The sequence below is a fragment of the Melanotaenia boesemani genome, chromosome 9 (assembly GCF_017639745.1).
Source record: "Melanotaenia boesemani isolate fMelBoe1 chromosome 9, fMelBoe1.pri, whole genome shotgun sequence".
In the NCBI taxonomy this organism is placed as follows: domain Eukaryota; kingdom Metazoa; phylum Chordata; class Actinopteri; order Atheriniformes; family Melanotaeniidae; genus Melanotaenia; species Melanotaenia boesemani.
The window spans coordinates 7343181-7368213 of record NC_055690.1 but is presented as its reverse complement, the minus strand read 5'-3'; the positions used below and the strand labels follow the sequence as shown (position 1 = coordinate 7368213).

At 39.7% G+C, this 25033-nt stretch overlaps 1 protein-coding gene across 3 annotated transcripts in view; it reads left to right on the top strand.

The window, feature by feature from the left end:
- Positions 1-22396, top strand: part of numbl (NUMB like endocytic adaptor protein) — a 64032-nt gene extending 41636 nt beyond the window's left edge. For 2 of the 3 annotated variants that reach the window (XM_041994594.1, XM_041994592.1), the window contains exons 2-9: positions 2851-3001; positions 7607-7681; positions 8971-9045; positions 12863-13003; positions 15576-15783; positions 15894-16163; positions 18527-18712; positions 18798-22396. In XM_041994594.1, the coding sequence (XP_041850528.1) occupies positions 2876-3001; positions 7607-7681; positions 8971-9045; positions 12863-13003; positions 15576-15783; positions 15894-16163; positions 18527-18712; positions 18798-19945 (2229 nt within the window). In that variant the 5' untranslated portion in view covers positions 2851-2875 and the 3' untranslated portion in view covers positions 19946-22396. The remainder of the gene's footprint in view (positions 1-2850; positions 3002-7606; positions 7682-8970; positions 9046-12862; positions 13004-15575; positions 15784-15893; positions 16164-18526; positions 18713-18797) is intronic. The other variant, XM_041994593.1, reaches the window with a different exon arrangement.
- Positions 22397-25033: the final 2637 nt, after the last annotated feature.

Below are 25033 nucleotides of genomic sequence, written 5' to 3'. Positions count from 1 at the left end.
TATTCATATTTCTTGTAAGAGAAAAAGTTTTCTTAAAGGGACCTTATGTGGGAAGTACTGCCATCTAATGTTGGAATCGTGTATTGCATTCTAACGTAAAGCACATTAGCACCTCCCTTTCTCAAACATGTACTGTAACAACAGTAGCTGCTGTGATTCAAGAAGCCTTGACAACACTGATGAAAGCATGTTATCCCATAGTTCATGGAAGGCTAGCAGAATTTTGATCCTCTTTTCCTTTGCATTTTCAGATCATGCTGCCTTTTAAGTGTCCTTTTTCTCTTTCTTGGCGATGGTTAAAATGGCTCCCGTGCTGCTGCTGCTGCATATGCATGGCCCTGCATTTTTATGAATGACAGTTTAACAGATTTTCCAACTTGCCAGGGTAGTGAGCCGCTCTCGATTATCTTCTTCTCAATCACTGTGCGCTGGCTCGCAGGGATTCCATGTTGGTGCTGTTTGTCCCTTGCTGGTGGCTGTAGTTTCAAGATGGCAGACCATCATGGTGCTGCCCTACCAGCTTACCCGTTATATGTATAAACAAATCTAAAAATCTTAACTTATCTTAACTTAATGAGAATATGTCAGGTCATTGACACACAATGTCCCTTTAAACGCTGAACATCAGCTTTGGACCCAAAAATCATACAGCCCATAAAAGTGTATTTACTTTTCCTTTCAGGTTTTATTAACTTTAAGTTGAATAAAAGATATATCTATTTTGTTATTCCTTCCTCATTTTCTATGTATTTATTCCCCTTTTTTTCATTAGAAAAATTTAATTTCTCTTGACTTATTTGAGAATTTCTGAAAACTTTTAACTTCTTTGTCTATTGTCACAAAAATAGTGAAATAGTGAAAGTGTGAAGGATATTTCACTGTTAACTGCATTAATCATATAAAATCTGTCCATGTTTATTATTTTGTAAGTAGAATAAAGAATATTGATTAAATTGATCCTAACATATTAATTAAATTTTTTTCCAGTTACAGTTGTTTTTTTGTTGTTTTTATTGTGTATTATTGCAGGTTCTTTTGTCTCCTGTTATTGACGTTGCTACCAAACAGCCACATATTTCTGTTCTAAGTCAATAATTAATACAATATAAACAGGATCATTTGGTGACATAGTAAGCTGATTTTTATCTCCTACTTCTCTTTTGTTTGTTTCTTTTTGTTTAGCTTTACTTGCCCGGGTGCCCTCAGTATACATCATTCCATTTCTGTCTCTTCCCAGCTTCCTGGGATCAGATGCCAGTCCCATTCAGTAATTTCTCCTCCTCTTCGTTTCTCACTGTCCCAGGCCATATGAGGGGCTTCCTGTATTCTCTTACCAGTCCCCTCCACCACCCCCCCACCCAGTATGCTCTTTATACCTCCCCTCTGGGACATTATGCATCCGTTTTCATTTACCCCCCTCACAAGCACACATTCACACCTGCCACTGTAATGCTGGTGTCTGCCAGGTGCCAGTCAGATGGCACTTTGCCCAGAAATGACTGGCACAAGCCTCGACATGTGTGTGCGTTGAGCTGCACAGGGGTGCGCTTGTGTTTGCTTGCGTGTGTGTGAGCGTGTGCACCTCCTCTTGGCAGAGGGTGCATGTCTCACATGCCAGGAATGAGTAGACCTCTTGAGCTGTTGCATTTAAATACTCTGCATTGCACACTGTGTGTGTGAGAGACATATTACCAGCATCAAAGTGGTGATTATGAGAAGTGGTGTGTCTGAGGGTCTATATATTTGCATGTTACCAGTGAACTGTGTGTAGCAGAGTAGAGCGGAGTTTGTTAATGTCAGTGTCTTCTGTATGAACATGGCATGTCTTAAGTGTCAGATTAGCGCGATTTCACACCCTTTAAAAGCTAATATGACGATCAGTGGAGCAGCCAGATGGTAAGAAAATCATCAACTCATGTTCAGCTTTTTATTAACCAAAAATTTCATGAAGGGGTAAAAGCAGTGAGAGACAAAGATTTCTTTCTCTTCACTCTGGCATCTTATGTAGACTCTTTTTGAATTGTTCATCTATGAGCTAAATCTTGTTGGTGCATCTCTTATTACATCACATTGCTTCCAAAAGGCTTCAGGATGAGTTTGTGTTTAGTGTTGAGGATGAATGTCAGATATAAAAAAAAAAACTTTTGGCAAACAGCAAAGGTGTAAATGATGCAGCTAATTCAGTCTTCATAAGCCCACATTTTCCCATTGAAGGAAGATGTGACTGTGGAGGAATGAAAATTGTAATTATTATTTTTAAACAGGTCATGTTTTGATGTTGTTTCATTATGCTGGAAAATTAACATAGCTAAACAGGCCAGCGGGCTGAATGCTCTAATTAGGCGGCAAAAGGAGGATTTTTCAAAGGTACTGAAGTAAAAAGCGAATGTGTGGGTGTGTTTTTGTTTGTGTGTATGAGAGGGCTAATCTTCTGATTAGTGTTCCTGATATTTCTTGGAGAGATGAAAGCGTGCCTTGTGCTGGTGTTTTGTGTTCATTAACATTTTCTCAGTGTGATTTGTACAGCATGTCTCTGAAATCCAGAATCAATGGAGCATCGAATGGCATTGATTCACCGGCTGCCTTGTTAGAGATGATCACTGTATTATGAGCTTTAGCTAATCAATGACATGTTTCCTGCTTAACTTTAATAATCCAGTATGAAACACAAGACTATTTGAGTGCAATGCTCTGAAGTGTACCAGTGTTGTGTTTAAATCACTTCTTACAGGCTTTGTGTTTACGATTACAGCAAATTGATGCCACATTTGTTTAATTGCTTGCTTTGCATGTGGAGAAGAGGAATTTAGTTGGTCACGGGCTAACCAATGTCTCTTTCTGTGTCTGCAGTTCCAGGGAGCACGTGACCCCGGAGATGAACAAGCTTCGTCAGAGTCTAAGGAGGAAGAAGCCCACCTATGTGCCAGAGGCCAGCAGACCACATCAGTGGCAGGCTGACGAGGAGGCTGTACGAAAGGGCAAATGTAACTTCACTGTTCGGGTGGGTTTCATGTGTAGTCCTACAACCAAAGCCTGTTGTGATTCATGATCGATGTGTCTTATTCAGAAGTCAAAAAATAGAAAAAAGTCAGTGCCGTGTGAATAAAACCTCTTAACTTTTAGGAGGGAAGTTCATTCTTACCATCTGATACTCTAATTACAAGTGATACCTTGTTGCTATGTTACATCACACTGCTACATTGTTTGCATATTTATATGATCAAACATTACAAGCATATGATATACAGTCACCAGGCACTATTAGGCACACATTTTCAGTTGCTTGTTAACACAAATAGCTAACGAGCCAATGACATGATAGCAACTCAATACATTTAGGCTGTGTCCGAATGTCCATTGTACTCCCTAACCCCTCATTCACTACATAGGGCTGCACTATATAGCACACTACATAGTGCACTCATTCTCTTGACAATTCAAACACGAAGCTCCCTATTTTTTCCTCGCTGCAAACCACGTGACTACCAGCCGTCACCATGGCAACCACAATGCACGTCAAGATGTCATTCCAAATCCAATACAAAGTTGTGTGTAAATATTTTTATTTTATTTATGTTGTATTTTATTCTTTGTTTCGTATCTATTCAATACTTTTTTTTTTTTGCCTCCTTGCACCATGTTTAGCTTCTGCCCGCAATGCATTGTGGTCTATATTGACCCATCTAGTGACCATCAATGCTCACTACTTTTCAAGATGCATTGTGGGTAATTTAGAGTGCCCTACTTTTTTCTCTCTGGACATTCAGACACCCCTACAAAATGTCGTGACCCCTATATAGGGCACAATGTATGGAGTAGGGTGCACAATTGGACACAGCCTTAGTCATGTAGACATGGTGAAGATGACTTGTTGAAGTTAAACCTGAGCATCAGAATGAGGAAGAAATTACATTTAAATGACTTTAACCGTAGCATGGTTGTTGGTCTGAGTATTTCAGAAACTGCTGATCTACAAGGATTTTCATACAATAGAAGATGAAACGTGGCCTAGTCTGATGAGTCTCCATTTTAACTGCTACATTCTGATGGTAGGGTCAGAATTTGGTTGAAACAGCATGCAATCATGGCTCCATTCAGCCTTTTATCATCAGTTCAGGCTACTGGTGGTGTAATAGCGTGTAATTTTCTTGGCACATTTTGGGCCCCTTAGTACAAATGCAGCATGGTTTAACCACTACAGCCTACCTGAGTATTGTTGCTGACCATGTCCATCCTTTTATGACCACAATGTAGCATCTTCTGATGGACAAGCAGAATCATGGATGACCATGTCACAAAGTTTAAATCATCTCCAACTGGTTTCTTGATCATAGTAATGAGTTCACTGTACTCCAATGGCCTCCACAGTCAACAGATCTCAATCCAGTAGACAAATCTGCAGAAACTGTGTGATGCTATCATGTCAATATGGAGCAAAATCTCTGAGGAATGTTGTTGAATCTATGACACCAAGAATTAAGGCAGTTTTGAAGGAAACATGGGGTCCACCACGGTAGTAGCAGTGTCCAGTGAGTGCACATCTACTTTATCCTGTTGAGGAGCCCAAGGACGTGCAGCCTATCTCAGGTCAATCAAGGACATCCATTGGTTGTAGTACACAACCAGTCGTTAGTTTTGAGAAACTTTCCCTTTGGATTTAATGGGAAAGTGTTCCCAAACGTATGACCTGCAGTGTATACTGACTATGCCTTTAGAGACAGCTTGTTCAGTACTTTTGGCGTAACTTTTGGCTGTAAAACGTATGTCAAGGCCAAGACATCTTGTTGTGTGCACAGGCCATAGTTTGGAAGAACATACACATTTAATCAGCAGATGATAACTGATAGTTTCCTTTCCAATCTTTAGAATCGGCTTATTTTGTTCTTTGCATGATGCTCAACCACATGCAATGCTGTACATAGTAAGTAATAGTTAGATGTTTCAAAGATTGTGTTTTCAATTAAGAAGTAGTAATTTCGAAACCACTTTCTTGACTACAAGCTAAATAAGGAACAGGAGGCAGGAGCAAAATACCTGTGGCTTATCTTAGGATAAAGACTGGATGCTAGGGAGATACAACTTGTCCTACTTTTCAAGGCAATAAGCTACAAGGTGAATACAGCACATCTTTATATTTTAACTCCAGAGAAAAATGCCTCCACTGCAGTAAATACAAAAAGTGACATTATTAATGGCCTGATATACTGATAACCAGCCCCAGTATGAGCATGGACTGTATGAGAACTGAAGTGATTTGTAGAAGAGCTGAAGAGACAATGACGGTAAGAAATGGAGCGTAAAACAGGAGGAGTGACACTGAGGCTGAGTTATAGATTAGGGACACCACAGGAAATGACAAGGAGAAGGATGAGGGCACACAGAGGGGATGTAGACACATTTTGAGATATGAAAAGAGAAAGAGGGAGGTAGAACTAGATAAAAGAGGTGTAGGAAAAAGGCTGTAGACTGGATGGTGGGACGAAAGGGGAAAGAAAAGAACAAGGCAATGAAAGCATGAAATTAAGCTATGGTTATGCTAGCAAAGGGATGCTATAGTAGAATACTGTGCTTTACAAGAGTTAATAGCTTAAAAAGAAACTCTATTATGCCTACATGTTTCTACAATCATCTTTTGTCACTCTACCTTTGCTTTTTTGGTGTTTTAATATATTCTTGAGTTATGCACTATTACATTTGTTTACCACTCATCATGTCTCTACCTAGCATGCTAGCTAGCAAACACATGCTAGCAGTGATGACATAAAGACAAACTACACATGTGCACAATGTTTTCTGCTTTGAGTTGTGAGAATTTAAAGTTTATCTGAATTTAATGTTTTACTTTGGACAAAACCCATTAGACACTAGCTTGTTCTTTTTTTTGTTTTGTTTTTTATCGTCTTAATAAAAACAAGTGGCAAAGAAACTTTACTCTAGGAGAAGGGTCCACGTTATATTTGGAGAGAATTATTTGATTTTAAAATTTGTCAATTAGTTCTTAATATTGATAATATCTTTTATGAAAGATCAAGAACTATTGGATCTTGGAGCACTGAACATTAATGACATTATTAAAACTTGTAGCATTTTATTTCAGTCTGTCACATTCACACTAAACTCTGATTATAGCTGATGAAATTCACTTACCCTATTCTTCACCCATGTACATTTTTTTTTTTATTATGGTTTTAACCAAAAAGCAACTCCCCCTGATTCACCATACTAGTCTCTTTTAATTAGAATACACACCTTTTATGAGTTTAAATCTAAAATGTGAAATGGATTTAAGGACAAATACTTATACCGTGTATTAAAGCAGACTTAAACACATTTCTTTCACTACATTTATTTGCATTATTTGCATTCCAGCTATAGTTAGGGGTGAGAATTTATAAGATTTTATTGATCTGGATTAAATTACAGATTCTGTTTAACTATACGATTCTTAATCTTACTATTTTTAATAAGCTCCTCAAATATTAATTGTGATTTCTATAGGGTAATAAGTATGTGAAGGATGCTAACTATCTGAGACCTTTTTTTTTTTTTTTACAGATCAATGCCATTGTTTATCCAGATAATATATATTGACTCTAAAGAGTTTGTGTACTTCATCTAAAACAACTGCTCGTGTTGACCTTGTTGTTTTTTAACCCTACACCAGGACCAGTTAGGACCATATCCACCCATTTAAGTCTTGTGAACATAATTTACAAAACATCCTCAAATTCAGGACAAATTTAAAAAGACTCAAAATATTCTAATCCACCACCGTGACCCGATAAAAGAGGGCAGCCATAATTAAAGAAAAAAGAGGCAGCTTTATTGTCATTGTATTGAAAGGACAATACAACAAATTATTTTGGCAACAGTCAGTCTAGCAGCAGAGAAATTATTGCTAAAAGTATCCAAGTACAAAAAAATCTAAGAAAAACTATGAATAGATAAAGAATATACTAATATTAAACAAAGAGGAAAAACATACAGTCGTGTCATTACATACATCTTACGTCTAGTCAACAGGGGTCAGGTAATTCACGAATGACACACATTCACGTACGTGGGAACATGGTGGCGTTTTAATATTTTTTGCTACCATGTTCCTACATAACAGCAGAAAACTTCCTCACATGCTGGTATTGTTTACAGTATACTTTAGTTCAGCTAAACCCCTCGAAGCTTTCTCCTTACAACTCTGAAAACTCATCTACCTCGTTCCGTGCTACTTGGCTTTTGACTCTAGCAGAGCTATGAAGCTTTAATTGTGTCCCTGTGGGCAAAGTGTGCACCACTGCATACAGCAATGGATAGACCACAAAAGAGGATATGAGACTATAAATGACTCCAATCCTCCTCCTCCTCCCTCCTCCTGTCCTCATTATCAGCACAGCTGTAATTGCAGCAATTGCACATATTAGCTGCTCGCCTGTCAATTTCCTCACACCTATTGAAATACATATTGGAGTAAATGAGATTTTTTATTTATTTTATGTCAGTAATTTTCGCATCCGCAGCTGATTTGATGACAAGTTTGGTTAAAAAAGAAAACTTAATGGCGAACAACTGCATGGTTTTAGCTGATGATACTTCTGTTTTTTTGCCGCAGTACCTGGGGCTGGTGGAGGTGGAAGAGTCGAGAGGGATGCACGTTTGTGAGGAGGCAGTGAAAAAGCTAAAAGTTGTAAGTATCTCTCACACTTTTAAACACACACACACACACACACACACACACACACACACACACACACACACACACACACACACACACACACACACACACACAGATGTTCTGCTTGAGCAAGGTTTTGTTGCATCGAGGCAGCTGCAGATTCACCTCAGGACTCACAAACTTGACTGGAAATCATTAAATTCCCAGTTGCACAAACATGCACCAGTGAATTAGCCAAAGAAACACACACACGTACACACGCACACACATTTTTAATGCTTTCTCCACATAACTTCCCCTTCTTGTTATTTTTTCTTCTATCTCTTTAAATCATCTCCCGGGTGGGTCTTAAACCTTATTTGTTTGTCTGTCTTCTCTCTGATGCTACAATGGAAAGATGACAGAAAATTAGATTTGTTTTAATATACACACATATAAACACATATATATATTCAGATGTATTCAGTTTACCCTCTTGGGAAGTGGATTTGGACAGGGAGCGTGTGAACAGATAGACAGTTATACTGCATGTGTCACAGTTACAATTCCCATGCAGGAAGGTGACGCTACATAACAAACCTCACCTGTAAGAACACGTAAATAAATCCCAGTTAGTTTATCACACAAGAAAAATATGTCATACATTAATTTTCCAGTTTTGAATCTCCCAACTGGATTAACTTACTCTTCTTCTGGTTCAGCTTTCTCCCCTCTTCATTTAATTTTCCTCCCCTTTCTCACACTCTTGTTCCCATCATTTCCCATATTTTTCCTGTCTTTTCTCACACCCCCTCGCTCCTTCTCAACAGGATTATGCATATAAAAATTGGAGCTCCTTATCGCTTCACTGTTGGTTTCAAAGTCATTCCCCACGGTGCTCCATCTTTTCATTTCCCTTACTCACATAACGCTCCGTCACACAGACTCATCTGCAGACTCATGTGCACATGCACACTTGCATGCATGCTCATACACTCACATGGACTTTGTGTATTTTTAGCGTGGCCCATGCTGAGTGTGTTACAACCGCTGGTGCTCTCCTCTAAAGAAATGTGCCAGCTGGCACAGTTTTTTTACTTCTGCATGCCTTTCAGCTCTTCACCCTCCACCACCTCATATTCTCTTAGGAAGTAATCATCATTTTACATCACCATGGATGGTAATAAAAGTCGCTGTACATGCTTCTCTGCTTGCAGGCTTGTTGATAGCGATTTATAATACTGAGGGAATAGACACATTTGCCTCCTGCCTATAAAACTTTGAATTATTTAATCTTTTCTGTTTTTTTTTTGTCTTTCCAGAGTGGCAAAAAGACAGTAAAAGCTGTACTGTGGGTTTCAGCTGATGGACTCAGGGTAGTGGATGACAAAACCAAGGTAAGAAAACACATTTCTTTTAACCTACACTGTGTAAGAAAATAAATAAACAAAAAAAAAAAAGGTAATATTTTGGCAGCTTGGGTGCCAGGAAAATGGAAAAGGTTACAATAAATAGCCACTGTAAAAATGCAGTTTATACCTTTGCTTTTACATGGGCTCTGTTGTTTTATTTTAACTTTTCAATATGTAATTAAAAATGTCATCAAACATAATAACAATTAAATTACCTAAAATACGGTGAAGGGCCTTCACAGTGGATCACCTTCGTTTAGGCCTCTAACATTGGCCATGGTATTGGTGTATATATATATATATATATATATATATATATTCCCAAATTTCCCTGAGGACTCTCCAAAGGGATTAATAAAGTATTTCTATTCTATTCTATTCTATTCTATTCTATTCTATATATATATATATATATATATATATATATATATATATATATATATATATATATATCTCCTGTTACAGTATACATAAATTTTCAGTAAAATCACACATCTTCATCATTTTTTTTATTACATTTTAGTGAAATTATGGTAAATTTGAAACTGTAGGCTATTATAAAAGTCATTTCATGTGAAATGAAATTTAAAAAAGGTGTTTAAAAAATGTTATGTATTTTTACAATTACAGGTTTTTCATGTTTTTCCAAATTTTACTGGGATTTTCTCATAATTGCAGGATGAAAAAATACAGAAAAAACAGTAATATTACCGTTTTTTACACGGTATGTTTGTATTCTTATCTCTTCTCTGTTTAGCTACCTTATCACTCACATGGCAGCAAGAACGAAGCATAAACTTGTCTTCTGTAGTCATGTACCGAGCAGAGAATACATGGATTATATCTGCAGCTGAGCCCTATGACAGATTAATTTGGTCAAAGAAAAATAGAAATGTCTCTGTGAGCCTTCAGATGAACATACGTCACATGTTCTACAGTATATTCACATTTACTGTCCTCAGACCACCAGCACATGTCTCATCTGTCCCTCTGTCTTCAGGCTGACAACATATGAAACCACCACTCATCTACTGTCTTTCTTCCAGGCTAGTTCATGTGTGTTTATGTGTGTGTATGCAGTTTCAGAGCTGGCATATGTGACTCATGGCTGGTTGCTGAAGGTGCTTGGGGGGGTAGGGAAGATCAAGTAAACACAGACACACACACACCAATGCACTTGAGGAGTGTCTGGCGGCAAGGGAGGCCTCCTACAGTGAGTGCAGTTAGCTGTGGCTTTATTGAATGCTGAGCGGAATAAAGAGCAGCAGAGAATAGAGGAGAGAGTAGGCCCAACAGAGCGGCCTCTTTCTTACTTTACTTTCCTTTTGTTTAGAGACCACACACGTGACCTCACTTCTCCCGCTCCCTAAGTCCCACTCCTCTTATTTCTTCAGGCTTTAATCCTCCTCCTCTTTTTTCTGTGTCTCTTCAGTCGTATATTACATCTAAACTTGATCTATGTTTCTGCTCTGTGCCGTACGGTTTCTCCAGAGGATTTTATACTGTTGCATAGGCTGGCATGCTCCTTTTTGCTATGAAAGCTGCAGCTGATTTTAGTGTTTGTAGTCGAAAACAAAAGGACTCTTAATGTCTTTATAAGTGTTTGCTAAAACCAACAGGGAAGAAAGGAACAAATGACACATCTTTTTTTTTTTTTTTAAAGCGTAACATCAGCTTTTACATTAACTTTAGCTTAAATTTTGGTCACAATTTTATTTCTACAGGCTATTTTTGATTAGTAGAAATTGAATAAATAAAACATATAAACACTGACTTTGAATAGGTAATGTTTTCATAAGTTAAAAAATGTCTACGCATGGGATCAGGGTCAATTTTATGAGATATTTCATCCTCATTTAAGGATTCTGTGTCCTATGTTGTAAACATACTGTCTGCAAAGTATAAGCATAGTCATGCATGATAACCTTGTCTTGCCTTCTACCATCTTTTATCATCCTTTCTGTTTCCCATCCCTATCCATCCTAAATGCTTCTGTAATAGTCGGGTGCAGTTTAAGCCAAAACTGAAGAGATTTCATGATTTTAAGTGCAACATTCAAGTGACTTTACTGCACAAAGTGGTAACTAGTAGTTTTATTGTCACTGCTCCTGTGTATGATTACTACTATTTGCAAATAAAAAATGCTTCTGGATGCACTCAAGCATGAAGAGTTTCATATTCAGTATATTTTACATCCAGATTTAAGCTGCTGTTGTTCATATTTTGATTTAAACAGCAAAAAAAAAAAAAAAAATCAAAAGACCATAACAATGATAAAACGTGTAAATCTGATCAGAATGGCATCTTTTGTTCTATGTTTTGATTTACTTTCACTCATTTTCTTTAGCTCAGTGTCCAATATCCCCTGTTTACAGCAAAAAATAAGCACAAATACTTCATTGACTCAGCAGTAAATCTCATAAAGATGAAGAAGCAAGCTGTTAAAGCATTTAGCAATTAAATAGTCAGATATTCTCCTCGGGAGAGGAAGGAGACCACAACAGAGCTGCAGGAAATGAATGCTGACCAAAGATTTATTACATGACCAGAGAGGTGACTGTTAATGATTTTGCTTATTTTGCTGCTTTTAGGTTAGTTATGTAACCACTGTTAGGAATAAAGACCCTATAAGGTGATGAGGTGAACATAAAAAAAATCAATTAATGTGGATTTAACTACTCCCAGCACTTATGACCCTTCCTACTGGCCTTTTCTCTTCTTTATTTCAGTTCCTCTTCATCATTTATCTTCATCAGCTATCTATGAATCACCAGCAGAACCATCATTCAAGGCCTTTCCCGTGCACTCAGTGTGCGGTAAAGGCTGATTTATGTGTGTTACACACACCAGTTCTGCTGAATCTTTGTCATGCAGCACTGGTGGAAAAGAAACAGTAAAGTCTTTCTTGCTCCATTCAGCAGTTTTTTTGTGCTCAAGGCTGAGAGACTTTTCTGCACAGACAACACAACCTGAGTCACAACCGGTCCTGCATCGCTGCTTTCCTCCTTTCGCTCATAGAAAGGCCTAGTTTAATTTCCCTGCTGCCCCAGATCCATCAGAAATAACCCTTGTGAGAACATGAATCAGTAGAAAACACATTAATACATAGAGCATCATGTGTTAGTAGCTTACTACACTAGTAATGAGAAAACACACACAAACACACACATCCTGGTCTCCGTTCAGCCTTTCACCTCGGTACCAGCATCCCTCTTGATTCACTAATTGGCCCACACTGAATGGACTGCTATTCTTCCACCTCTTTCTCCCCACATCCCTCCTTCCTTTCTCCTTCTTTCCCACCCTCCTCCTCCTCCTCTCCTCTTTTTGTCTTCTGCTGTACTGAAAGAGAGGAAGGAAGTGTGTGGATGGGGGTGAGCCCCTCTCCCTTTCTTCACCCTCTCAGTTCTTGTTTTCCAGCTTTCTCTGTTTGATGAGTCAAAGTAGTGAGCCGGGGGCCCCTTGATGTACATAGAGAAAGACAGGGGCCCCCCTCTCAGTTGACCACTGGGTGCTGCCTGAATAACCTTTTAATAGAAAGAAGGGCAAGTAGTGGAAACATCCCAGAGATTTAAAGAGGGTTCAGTGTCATTAGTTTGTAGTTACTTTCTTTTCCGTCATCAGTGGATGTGTAAATGGGTTTGGGGTGAGAAGAGAGAGGGGGCGAGGGGGGGTAAAGCAGTTTGTGAAGTGAAAACAATACTTTAAGCTGTATTTATAGAGACAACACTTATTGGATAGAATTTAACTTGTGAGCGTGATTCTTTTCTCATTCTGTTCTGTTTCCTCTTGTCTTCTTCAGGACCTCATTGTGGATCAGACCATAGAGAAGGTTTCATTCTGCGCTCCTGACCGTAACTACGACAAGGCCTTCTCGTACATCTGCAGGGATGGAACTACCAGACGGTGGATGTGTCATTGCTTCATGGCTCTGAAAGACTCGGTGAGTGCATAGCTGGCCCAAACCTTTCAGCACCTATATTATATCACAGCTTTGTTAGCCTCTGTTCATTGTGACTTTTTAAAAGCTTTTACAAAAAATACTTTAACTTGCCTTTCTGAAAAAAGTCTCTTTTTTTCAAGACAAATTAATTTTCACAGCTGGAAGCTGAAACTTTTAGAAACTTGAAGTTAAGGGTATATTGTGTAAGAATTACTGACATCTAGTGGTAAATATCGGCATAGAAATTACTTTAAATGCCAAACACGGTTGTGAATGGATGGTGGCCGTCAGTGTCCAAAATTCTTCCAGACATAACCTGTGAGTGGATCCAGCAGCCTCAGGTGCAGCAATGTCTGCACTGCAGGTAACTACTTCCAGCATTGTGGTCCGCATGTACAATCTTCTTATCCTAAACGTTGCTCTGCTCTAGCTGCTATTAAACAAAGCCAGTGCTGCAGTTTTAAAGCTCTCACTTCACATACAGAGTTGTTTTGTCCATTCAGAGACACCGTAGTAAAAATGATGGCACAAATATGGCAGCTGCCATGTATGTGAACCCACAACAAGTAGATATAAAGGGCCCATTCTAAGAGAATAAGAAGCTAGTTTAGCTAACGGTTTAGATTTTTTTTTTAAAAAGAAACACGGTTTTTAACAATATATTACATTTTTCTGTCATTGAATTCTGGTTTTGTTACACATTGAACCCTTAAGCTAAAATTTAATAGATGGCAAATAAAAGAAAAACAGTTCTCAGCATGGCATCATGGATACTTTATGACACGGTTAAATGTTATTGATTAAAAACATCTGCAGCAGTCAGATGTTTTATCTGTTATACCTTTGGGGTCATGGGAAATAGAATTTGATTAAGCCTGCTTATAGAAATATTAAATGGCAACATGCTGTTGAACAAGGTTACAAATATAATGGGTGAGTTTGAATGGGGTTATAATCCTTATGAATTTAACAAAGAATTTGACAAATTATTTTAATTTATTTTGTTGTTTTAGGATTAAAACACTAAAAATATCAGTTATATATGGTATGATTTGTATTCCAATGGATGGATTGGCAATTAATGACAATAAATAGACAAGCTATGGTGGAAAACCTCAGTTAGTTTGGGCTCAAGATATAAAATCTATCATGTGATGCATTAACCTTCTTTTGAAGCACTGATATATCTGAAAGTACAGTTGTAGCTAACTCAGTGGTCAGTTATGATTAAATTTTCCCCTACTTGCTGCTCGACAAGCTGATTTCAAAGCTCAGGGGAAATTGCTGCAATACAGCCAGTCATGGTGCATTGTAGCTTCATAAGCTCAGACTGTGGGCTGGATTATTAATGTGGACAGGACAGAACGGAGCACAGGCCTGCGGGATTAGAAGAGGGGATTAGACAGGAGCCTGTGGGGTTATCTGCCCATCTTTGTCTGTCTCTGTTTCCACCACACACTCTCCATATCTCTACATGCTTATATCAAACTGAACCGCCTCTCCTGTCGCTATCATGGCTGCCACCGTGGAGGGAAGCAGCGGAGGCAGGCAGGCAGAAAGGACACCAGAGATTTGATGGGGAAACAAAGAGAATTAGTTGCTTGTAGTGCCAGTGGCAAGAACTCATGTTGAACAACATGAAAGATTTACACCCTAATCCTAATAAGCCCTATTAAATAAACATGTTAATTTAATCATCAGCAAGTCAACAAACAAATAATAGCTATATGTGATGAATTATGATCTTCTGTTAAAAGAAAGGTGCTGGTGGTAGCAGCTGGTGGTTCTGAGTAGGCTTGAAATAGAAAAATAATGGTGGATTATTTCTTTTTTTTTAACAACACTTCTCTGCAATAAATGTTATATAACTGGAAAGCCTGTTTATTTCCCTTTGACATGGCACAGGTCAGGCTATTCAATCCTCTCCACTCCCAAAATCTGGAGGTAGACTCTGATAAACCTGCACTGTTGGGGTAAGCATTGTCATCTTGGAGGACTGAGTTCACTCTCAGACTGTGGAGATATGAGATCAGCAGTGGTGACATGATTGATTTATTTAAAGTGGCATGATTCAGCAGGTTTTTCCCGCCTGAGCTGGCAAACTATAAACTCATGGGATTGACCAAAGATCCCTGAAAAAAAGAACTCTACATTTTCCTACATTTTTTGTGGATGTTATTTCCAGTCTGGAAACTACTTCTTCTACTGAATTACAACCATAAGCAGCAAACCCTGTTCTGTCATCCTCTGGCAACATTATCCAGCTTTGGTTTCAAGTGAAAGGAAATCAAACTACTAGCTAATACTTGGTCTGTCTTCATGCTTATACTTTTCTTTTTCTCTACACAGTGATAATGCAAAGTTCTTGCCGAGCACATAATTGTTAAAATTTTTATTTTACCAAAATGTTGTTATTCCGGTCTGATCACAGGTCCAAACAGCAAATACATATTACAGCAGCTGAAATGCTTCCACTCAGATTCTATAAAGAAAATACAGCAATTATAAACGTTACATCTGCGAGGTGTGCTCTTCAAAAATGTTTTAGTTGTTTTATTGTTTTATTGTTCAGGGGGAGAGACTGAGCCATGCGGTCGGCTGTGCCTTTGCTGCTTGTCTGGAGAGAAAGCAGAGGAGGGAGAAGGAGTGCGGTGTGACGGCTTCGTTTGATGCCAGTCGCACCTCATTTGTGCGTGAGGGCTCGTTCCGCATCAACTCATCTTCCAGCCAGCAGGGCAGCAGCAGCGAGCGAGAGGACAAGCTGCAGGATAAGAAGAAAGGTGAGACCTGAATTCAGATATGAAGCACACTGAGGACAAACAATCACATAAACATACTTTGAATAATGTTGATTTTATCAACACTGATCAGTGATTCTGTCTTCCTCCAGATCAGCCTTCTGTCATCCCAGCACTCCCACCCGGCACTGCCTCCCCGCCCGAGGGTGCAGCGTCCCCAATGGAGCGCCCAGAACCGGGCGGGCCCCACGCCATCCCTCGCCGCCACGCGCCCATTGAGCAGCTGGTGCGGCAAGGCTCATTCCGAGGATTTCCAGCTCTCAGCCAGAAGAACTCTCCCTTCAAGAGGCAGCTGTCGCTCCGCCTCAACGACCTGCCATCCACCCTGCAACGCAAGACCGACTTCCAGGCCAAAAACCCTGGTGAGTTGAGACTTTTTTGGAGATGGACTCATTTGTTGACAAATGAAGAACCCTGTAGACATTCTGCCCCCAGTAACCTCTGTTTATTGGCTGTGTCTTTGATGGGATAGTGCACAAAAATAAAGTGTCTGGAAAGTGAATTGTCTTTTCATGTTTGATAAATTTTTACTAGTTTTTTTTATCCCATTTCAGTCTGGTATCTATTGTTTTTGTAAAAATTATTGTTCCACTAAGTTACAGTGGAACTAAATGTTCTTTATTTATTAATCCTCTCAATGATTTCATTAAGAAGTGAAAAATATCACTAATGCATTTGTTCAGATCTGTTTTTTGTTCACTGTCTGATAAGAAAATTGTTTACTAGCTCTAACAGAGGAACAACCTCTGTTATGTCATGGGAGTTGATCATATTACCTCACAGATATTATCAGATTAAATTAAGCCATAACAATATTAACATAATTTATGTGGATCTTGTATCTAGAGGTGATTAATCTTTTTGATATACACCTCATATCAAAGAGCCTCTCAGTATAATCAGTTAGCATCTCTCCCTTGCTTGTGCAAAAAGAGTTTAATGAACTCTACAAACTTAAATCCCCAAATTTATTTTTATTTTTACAGAGAAGTCAAGGAACATTACTACTCCATCGCAAACAGGAAATACACACCAGGACTTAATGTTCTCCTGTGTCATGATAGTTTTTGGAGGTTTATTACATTTTCTATTTGGCTTCAGTGGACCGTCACTGACCCTTTTTTGAAGGGGTCAGAATAATCATATTACAGAATAAACCTGCAGCACATCCCGGTTTTTGTTCATATCTTCCTGTGGACGAGGTGTAAGTCTTTGGTTTAGTCTTGTTTGCCTTTAAAGGAGTGTGTGGAAAGATGGCTGCAAAGATCTTTCTGACAATTAATGGTAAGCGAATTAGCCTTGACAGGTTAATGTAAAGAAAGACACAGACCTAGACACACCCACTCAAAGTGGCGCCACAGGATCAGAGTGCTCAGTAGTGAGGCTGATTATAGTCATTAGTAGAGATGAGAGAGGGTCTTTGCAACGGCTCAGATACTAAAACACAACCTTTAGCAGATCCTCGCAATCTGCCTTTGATTTTCATCCTCTTTTTGTCAGTAAAGGATAGCATTCGTATCCACTAGTGGCAAATCCGATGGAGTTTGAATCCTACATAATGACACTCACTAACAGAGCAGCCGACAGCTGCTTCTTTGCTCTCCTGTGACTCTCTGAACAATGCATGTATTGATTGTGCAGTCAATCAGCTATCAGCTGTCTTAGTTAGTGTTCAGCAAGTCCTCCACCAGCCTTTAAACTTGCCACTGCACCGAGGATAGCTCACACTTACACAGTGCACACTTACAGGCACACACATGCACACACATGAAGTGCTTAATAACTCTATGGGTTGTAGACAAGAAATGGAAAAAAGATGGATCACAGGGTTGCAGAACAAAGCATAGAGAAATCCTTAATGGGAGACCTTACACATTCTTCCAGTAGCTTCAGCACCCTTCAGTATAATTCAAAGCCTGTAGCCTATACAAAACACATAGTTGAAAGAGATATACGTGTATTAGGAGAGGGAGCTTGAATGGCACAGCAGTAGGGTTTGCCACACAATAGCCCCATCTGTAGAAAATAACATTCATTTATCCAACGTTAATCCTTTCTCAGCTTCAACCGTGGCACACATATGCAACATTTTGGTCTGTCTGCATGTCGGCTTTGTAACATGTAGTGTGAAAGGTGACGCCAAATTCTTTTCTTCTACAAGGAAGGAGAGGAAAGACAAATCTTCTGCCTTTGATGTCTCTTGGGTTTAGAAAGGGGCAACTAGGGGAGAAAGAACTGAGAGGTGGATATTACAGCTATTTATATCTGCAGTCTTTGCTGAAAAGGTTTAAAGCTGTTCTTCATACCAGAGACGGACAGTAACCTAATCCTTCTCTGGTCAGTTACAGATCAGTTATAGCTGGTTGTGAATCACAGAAAAACAAAGTCAAATTTATTTTTGCTTGAGTTGCTTCAAATAGTTATAAAACTTCTGTATGCCATCTGCATTAACCTTTTGTTCCCACTAGGAAGTCAAGATTAGCACAAGACCTTGTTTTGTCTTGAGAAAAGTGTATTTTTAGGTTATTAAATCCTTTATCAAAGTATAAATCTGTCCCAGTTTTCTCTGCTTTTGATGCTAACTGGGTCTCATATACAGTTGAATTAATTTTCTTCCCTCCTCGTTCTGTTTATCTCTCTGCTCAACCCTCTACTCATCCCATTCCACCTCCTTCTTATTCTTTGCCTTTCCCCATCTCACCTCTGTGAATTCCTTTCTTGCTAGTACCAGAGATGGACATGGGGTTACCATGTGAGGGTGACAGTAGTATTAATGCCCTGTGCAGCCAGATCAATGCCTCCTTTGCAAAGCCGTCGGACGAGCTCTTCTCCAACCCCTCAATGTCAGCAAATGGACCACCAACTTGCACTGTGCCCCCTGTCCTGCCTCCCCCACCTGCACCGATGCAGGGTAAGAATGACTGAATCAGAGGAATGATGACACTTTCTAAAACTCTTGTTTTTTCCTAATACTCTTAATTTCCTCCCCTTTCTAGCCACTTCATCTTGGGTTCAGCCAGAATCTTCACTCAACTCCCCTCCTCCGGTTTCCGTGGCAATGCACAGCGGCCACAAACGCACGCCCTCAGAGGCAGAGAGATGGCTGGAGGAGGTCTCTAAGGCTCTCAGACCCCAACTGACACCGCCTTCAGGCCCCACTATCCCCACTATCCCCGGGCCACCTTCTATGACCAGTCATCAAATATCCACTCAAGCAGCCATGTCAGCTGCCCCAGTCTCAACTGTTCCCATGCCCCTGGGCACCTTGTCCAAACCTCTTATCTCTGGCCCTTCTACACTTTCAGGTCAAACCTCAATGCCTCTCCCACCAATGTCCATATCATCTGTTCCTTTAATACCAGGCCCTCCAGTGTCCGGTCCCCCTATGTCTCTTCCATCTATGTCCATCCCCACCATGTCAGGTCCGAGCATGTCCGGAGCACCTATGTTACAGCCCTCTCTTCCTGGACCCCCGGGTTCTCTTCCAAGCTCCATGCAACCATTCCCTCTGGTATTTGATGCCACTCCAGCCCCTGTGGGAATGTTTGCCAGCCAACCTGTCCAACCTGCTTTCGTGCCCATGCAGACCTACATGCCAGGCCTGGCCAGCAGTATGACCTATCCCAATACCAGTGTGCCAGTGGTAGGCATCACACCATCACAAATGGTGGCCAACGTCTTCTGCACCGCCACTGGCTCATCAGGAACAGGTGCTACCATGGGCTCGGCCACAGGAGGTTCCAAAGTGGGTGCGTTAGGAACAGTTGGACATCACCATTCCTATCCAGGAGCCCCTGGTGGAGCTGGACACCCCGCAGGTTTCTCCACAACCACATTTTCCTCCACTCCACCGCTGTCTACAGCCATTAATGGTCTCCCACCACACAGCAGCGCCACAATGACCCTCCAGAATGGGACCTCCAGTAGTGGAGGGAATGGTGGCAGCAGTAGCAGCTGGCCACCAGAGGGCAGCCAGCTAACAGCCCCGGTGGTCAGCGACTCCCAAGAAGATGACCGCTTTGAAGCCAAGTGGGCGGCACTGGAGACAAAGTCGGCACCTCAGCAGCCAGGAAACAGGTCGCCGGCTGGCGCACCCAACCCGTTTTCCAACAATCTGCAAAAGACTTTTGAGATTGAGCTCTGAGCAACACTTGGTCTCCCAAAGCTGTAGCACTAGTTCTGGAGCTGAAGCTCAAGGAAGCCAGGCACTAACTCCAGCTTCTCTGCTTAAATGGAATGTGAGTCATGGGAGTCGACAGAGCCTCCAACCTGTGGCAGCCTAGCAAATCGCTAAAACCTCTAATAGGACTCAGTGCTACAATTATCTTAATTACTTTCTTTATGCTCTCATGTGAGACAGAGATGAACTTGGCAATTTGCTGGGCTGCAATCGGAGGATCAGGTCTCTAAATCTCTGAAGTTGTTGGACTGAGTCCTTCCTCCTCACCTGACACCTGCCTCTCCTCGTTGCTTTCACTGTGGATGTACTACATGTGCCCCCTTCTGAGATCACTGCAGGGGGGACACGATTCGCTGGTTTCTTTCTTTAAAAGTTGACTCCTCTTAGATGCATTCCAATCCCATTAGATGTTTTTGGAAGTTTTGCGTGATTTTATTTTTCTGGGGGATACAGCTACATCACAACAATGAGGAGAAGCAGAGGTGATATAATAAACGGACGGATGCTGATCTTAAAGCACAGCAGAGGCCTGGATGCCTGAAAGGACTTAATGGCAGATTGTAGAGATTTATGGCCAAAATGATTTTATTTATTGTATTTTATTATTTTTTTTAACATGTTATGTGTACTTTAAAAAAAAATCCCAAATTTAAAGCAGTGTTTCAGGAGCATGTTTGTTTTTTCTCTAAATTCCCCCTCATATTTATTTTTTTGAATCATAAAGAGTAGGGAACAAAGAGTCAACAGGTAAGACTGGGCAGTAGAAAAGGAAAAGCACTGTGGGAATCAGAGTCATGTGACAAGAACCAAACAACCAGGGCAGTGTGGGAAGTGAGACAGGTGTATATAGCGGCATGTTTCTTCCACCTGTTTGCCCCACAGTGTTTCTGTGCTTTACTTTTGCAGCGGCCAGCTGAGTCAGTATGGCATCACTTGGCTGTGTGGCCTGTTTCTGTTGGTAATGCCTAACAACAAGAGCACCGGGGCACAAAAAATCACTTCAGGATAACCAGCACACAGACTCTGGACAATATAGCACATAACAATCCTTTGGACTCCAAACCTAAGGAACTTTAACAACTCAGTGGAAAAAAACAACACCTCTACGACACTGTGCAACTGGTTGAAAACTAATGCACTACATTCCAACATTCATAACTCCATATACGTCTACAAACACAGGGTATAGTCTTATCATGTACAATATAATTGTGTACTCATGCTGCACTCTACGGGAAAGGTGAAAAAAGCTGACAGACATAAGCTGGTACCATGACAGAATCACGATTAGTGAATGTAACACAAAGATTCAGACATTTTACCAGACAATACTGTAACAACGGTTAGCCGGAAGGGAGGAAAGAGACAGCAGCAGCTGTACTTGAGCATCTGAAGGACAGAACAGAGCCATACCTTTAAGGAGCGAGGTGGAGGAAGTCTGAAGGAGGAGACATTAGATAAGACGTGATAAGAAAGGACACACAAGTGAGAGGCAGATTGTGTGAAAACACAGAACAAAGACACATTCATCACGTAGCACACAACACCATCTCTGTCTGCTGGCTTTTCTCTTCTTTTTTCACTTTTTTTTTAAAAGGCTGAGCAACTTACATCTCAGCAGCATAGTCCTCACCTTTCAAAACCTCTTCTGATCATGCATTTGATCACTTTTAAAAGAAATATTGCTTATTATATAACTGCAATGTCATAAAGAAGATGTTTCCTTACTATGTGCAACTCATGATATAGTTTAAACTCCAATAATGTCATCAAAGTTTTCAGCATTTTGAGTTTGGATGCTTTTAAGATTCAGCGTTATGAAAAGGAAAATTTGTTCATTGTTGAAGGGCTTCCCGCAGAATGTCTGTCTCTGTTATCTAAACTGCAATCTGATCCTGTTGGGCTCCTTTGGAATTAAACTATGAATATATCCTGCCACTCTTAACATTTCCTTTACGAAACTTATTTGGTCTCTTCCTGTAGCAGCAGACTTTTCTGAGAATCCAAATTCATGAAAATAATTTGCACCACTTCATGTCTTTCTTTAATTTTTTCCCCATAAATCAGTGCTTCTTCTTCTTTGAGCAAATCCAGATTGCTTTCATTACCCAACTTTCTCTCCAAAATGAGACAGATTCGCTCATGAAATTGATGCTTTTGTGTTAATATAAATATTTTAGTCCTCATCTCTTGTTTGCACGCCCTCCAAATTATAAATGTAGGTTAATTGTGTTCCGCGTTAAAGCAAACTAAATGACCTCATAAACTTGATTGTAAAAGCATAGTTTAGTGATGGTAACAAAGCAAACCAGTGGAGTTTATTTTAATCTTTATTTACAGAATTTTTGTATTTAAACCAACATATTTGTATTGTAATTACATTGTACAAAAGATAAATAAAGTAATATAATATTACACCTGCCCGTGACCTTCACCTATTTGTTCTTGTACTTGTGTGTGAGACTCAGCTTGTTCTTTTCATTTCTGCCTTCCAGACTCCCAGCGTTTGTCTCTAGTCATGGATCCAAACCTTACTTTTTATCTGTGTCTATTTTCCTAGAGTTTTAAGATGTTTAAAGATTTCCTAGAGTAGATTGAAGCTGGTTAAACAGGATAAAACCTTCCAGGTGGCAATGGGAAATGAGATCGGTATCACTGATGGCTAAATGCTAAAGCCAGTAAATTGTATCTGTAGTTTTGCATATTAGAATAGTATGAAACATGATTATGATAATATTGATTGCATATTAGCATAAGTGTGTATAAAGCTAAAGCACATACCAGTGACTCGAATTTTTGTGCATTGGAGCCAGAAAACTGTTAGTTTTTGCACTTTAGAAGTGCTGGTAGGGAAACTGATTTATTGAATGGATGAATGAAAGCCATGCTAACTAATATTTTAATATCTTCAGAGCATTTTCACATGCAATAAAGAGAGATTTAGATTTTATTAAGATTATTAAAGCTACATTTTAAAAGCTTAAAGTCAACAAAACTAATGTTAAAGCTAAAGTTTTATAGATATATTTTTCTAAAATGCTGCTTGGGAGATAAAGGAACAAAATCTCAGACTCTGCTAGCAAAGAATTTAGTCGTTTAAATATTAATTTTCTCAGTTTAAAACTGTTCATCCATACATTATCTTTGCTACTCCGTCCAATGAAGGGTCACAGGGAAGATAGAGCCTAACCCAGGATTTAGCCGGTGAGAGGTAGGTACACCCTGGACAGGTCACCAGTCCATCGCAGGGCCAATACAGAGAGACGAACAACCATTCACGCCTTCACTCACTCCTAGGGACAATTTAGAGTCACCAATTAACTTCACATGCATGTATTTGGACAGTGGGAGGAAGCCGGTGAACCGGAGAGAACCCAGGTATACACGGGGAGAACATGCAAACTCCACACAGAAAGGCCACTGTTCACAGCAAAGTCATAAGCCTCATGGTGTGAGGCTGCGGTGCTAACTACCACACCACCGTGCAGCCCAGTTTAAACCTGCAATATTTTAATGCAGTATTTAATCTTGTATTGGGCACAGTATAAATAGATAAATAAAGAGTTTCTGTAGAAATCTCTGTTTGAAAGCACAAGAACACAAACCAACACTGATTGGTTGGAATCTTCAGGTCCTCAATAACTCAACAGACAGATTAAAACTGTTTATAGTCGGTAATGTTATTAAACTTTCTTTCCACTTCATTCAACTCTTTTCTATATCTCCTTCCTCCTTGAATAAGCCCATCCCCATCCCAGCTGCTCCTGGACTCCTGGATGTACTGCTGTCTTATCAGAAGTGGTGCTGCTGCAGCCGTGCAGATCACTACTGGAACCAGACAAGGCCTCTTTTCTTCTTAAGGGCCGTGAGAAAGGCAACATGCATACTTGCTGCCTTCCTATCTCACGGTGGTCAGTGAGTCAAAGACGGTCGACGTGCAGAGCTCTGGAGCTCATTTTCCAGTCGGACTGCTTGAAAATAGTTTTTTGGTGAATCACTTCCAGTGCATGATGCCGCTGATACGAAAATGAATTCAGAGCTGCTTTTAAAGAAGCTATAATCAGAAAAATGTCAGGATTCTTTGATGCTCATCTTTTCTCCGTCCAGCCTGAGTCTAGCTCTGGTTGATGTCTCTTTCAGTTAAAAGGAAGTTTTTCCTTCCTACTTTCACTACATGCACACGGAGAGTTTATTTTATGTTTGTAAAGATGTGAGGTTTGCAGATGGGCTCTAGGATGATTTCCTTAGATTTTGCTCTCACTGAGTCAGACTTAATTACATTATTGGAACTGGTCTTGAACAATAGTTCCCGAGACTTTCTGATGGCGTTTCAGAAACTTTTCCTTGAATTCTAACTAGCTTTTTCACATTTTTTTTAGTTAGTCCATGTACAGAACGTCTAAACTGGCTAGAATTATACACTCTTTTTGCTTTGTTTTTTGCCTTTTTTAAAAATATATCCATATAATTATTTACTATGGGGTTAGACCAGACACAGACCTTAAAAAGAAGAAGAAGAAAAAAAAAGAAACATAAAATGATTAAATACATTTGCACATTTCTACAAATTTCTGCATGTACTCCTATTTCTGTGGCAACATGAAGAACTAAAATAAAAAAGACACCAATCAGACTAAACTTAGTTTTGTTTTTCTTTTACTTTACTTTGTGTTTCAAGGGCATTAAACAAATATTACCATAATTACTCTCAGTAAACTCAGTGATTTAATTATTTAGATATATTTATTTTAAGTAATAACTTCATCCAGACATCTTTCCAGAGAACTTTCCTTCTTTAAAAGAATAATTTAAAGATCATTTTGTATTTTCTACTACAAAAAAACAAAACAAAACAACACACAAAAAAAACCTCCAATATTGTCCCATTTTTATCTGCTGAGGACATAAATCTGGATAAACTGATTGCAGTTGGTCATCAGACTCGTTATCCCGTTCACTCAGCTGTGTGCAGCCGAGCTGCCTCCTTGTTACCACCTACATATGATCTGCTCAGTAAAGTTGGTCACAGCCAAGCCTGTGTAGGAGATGCAG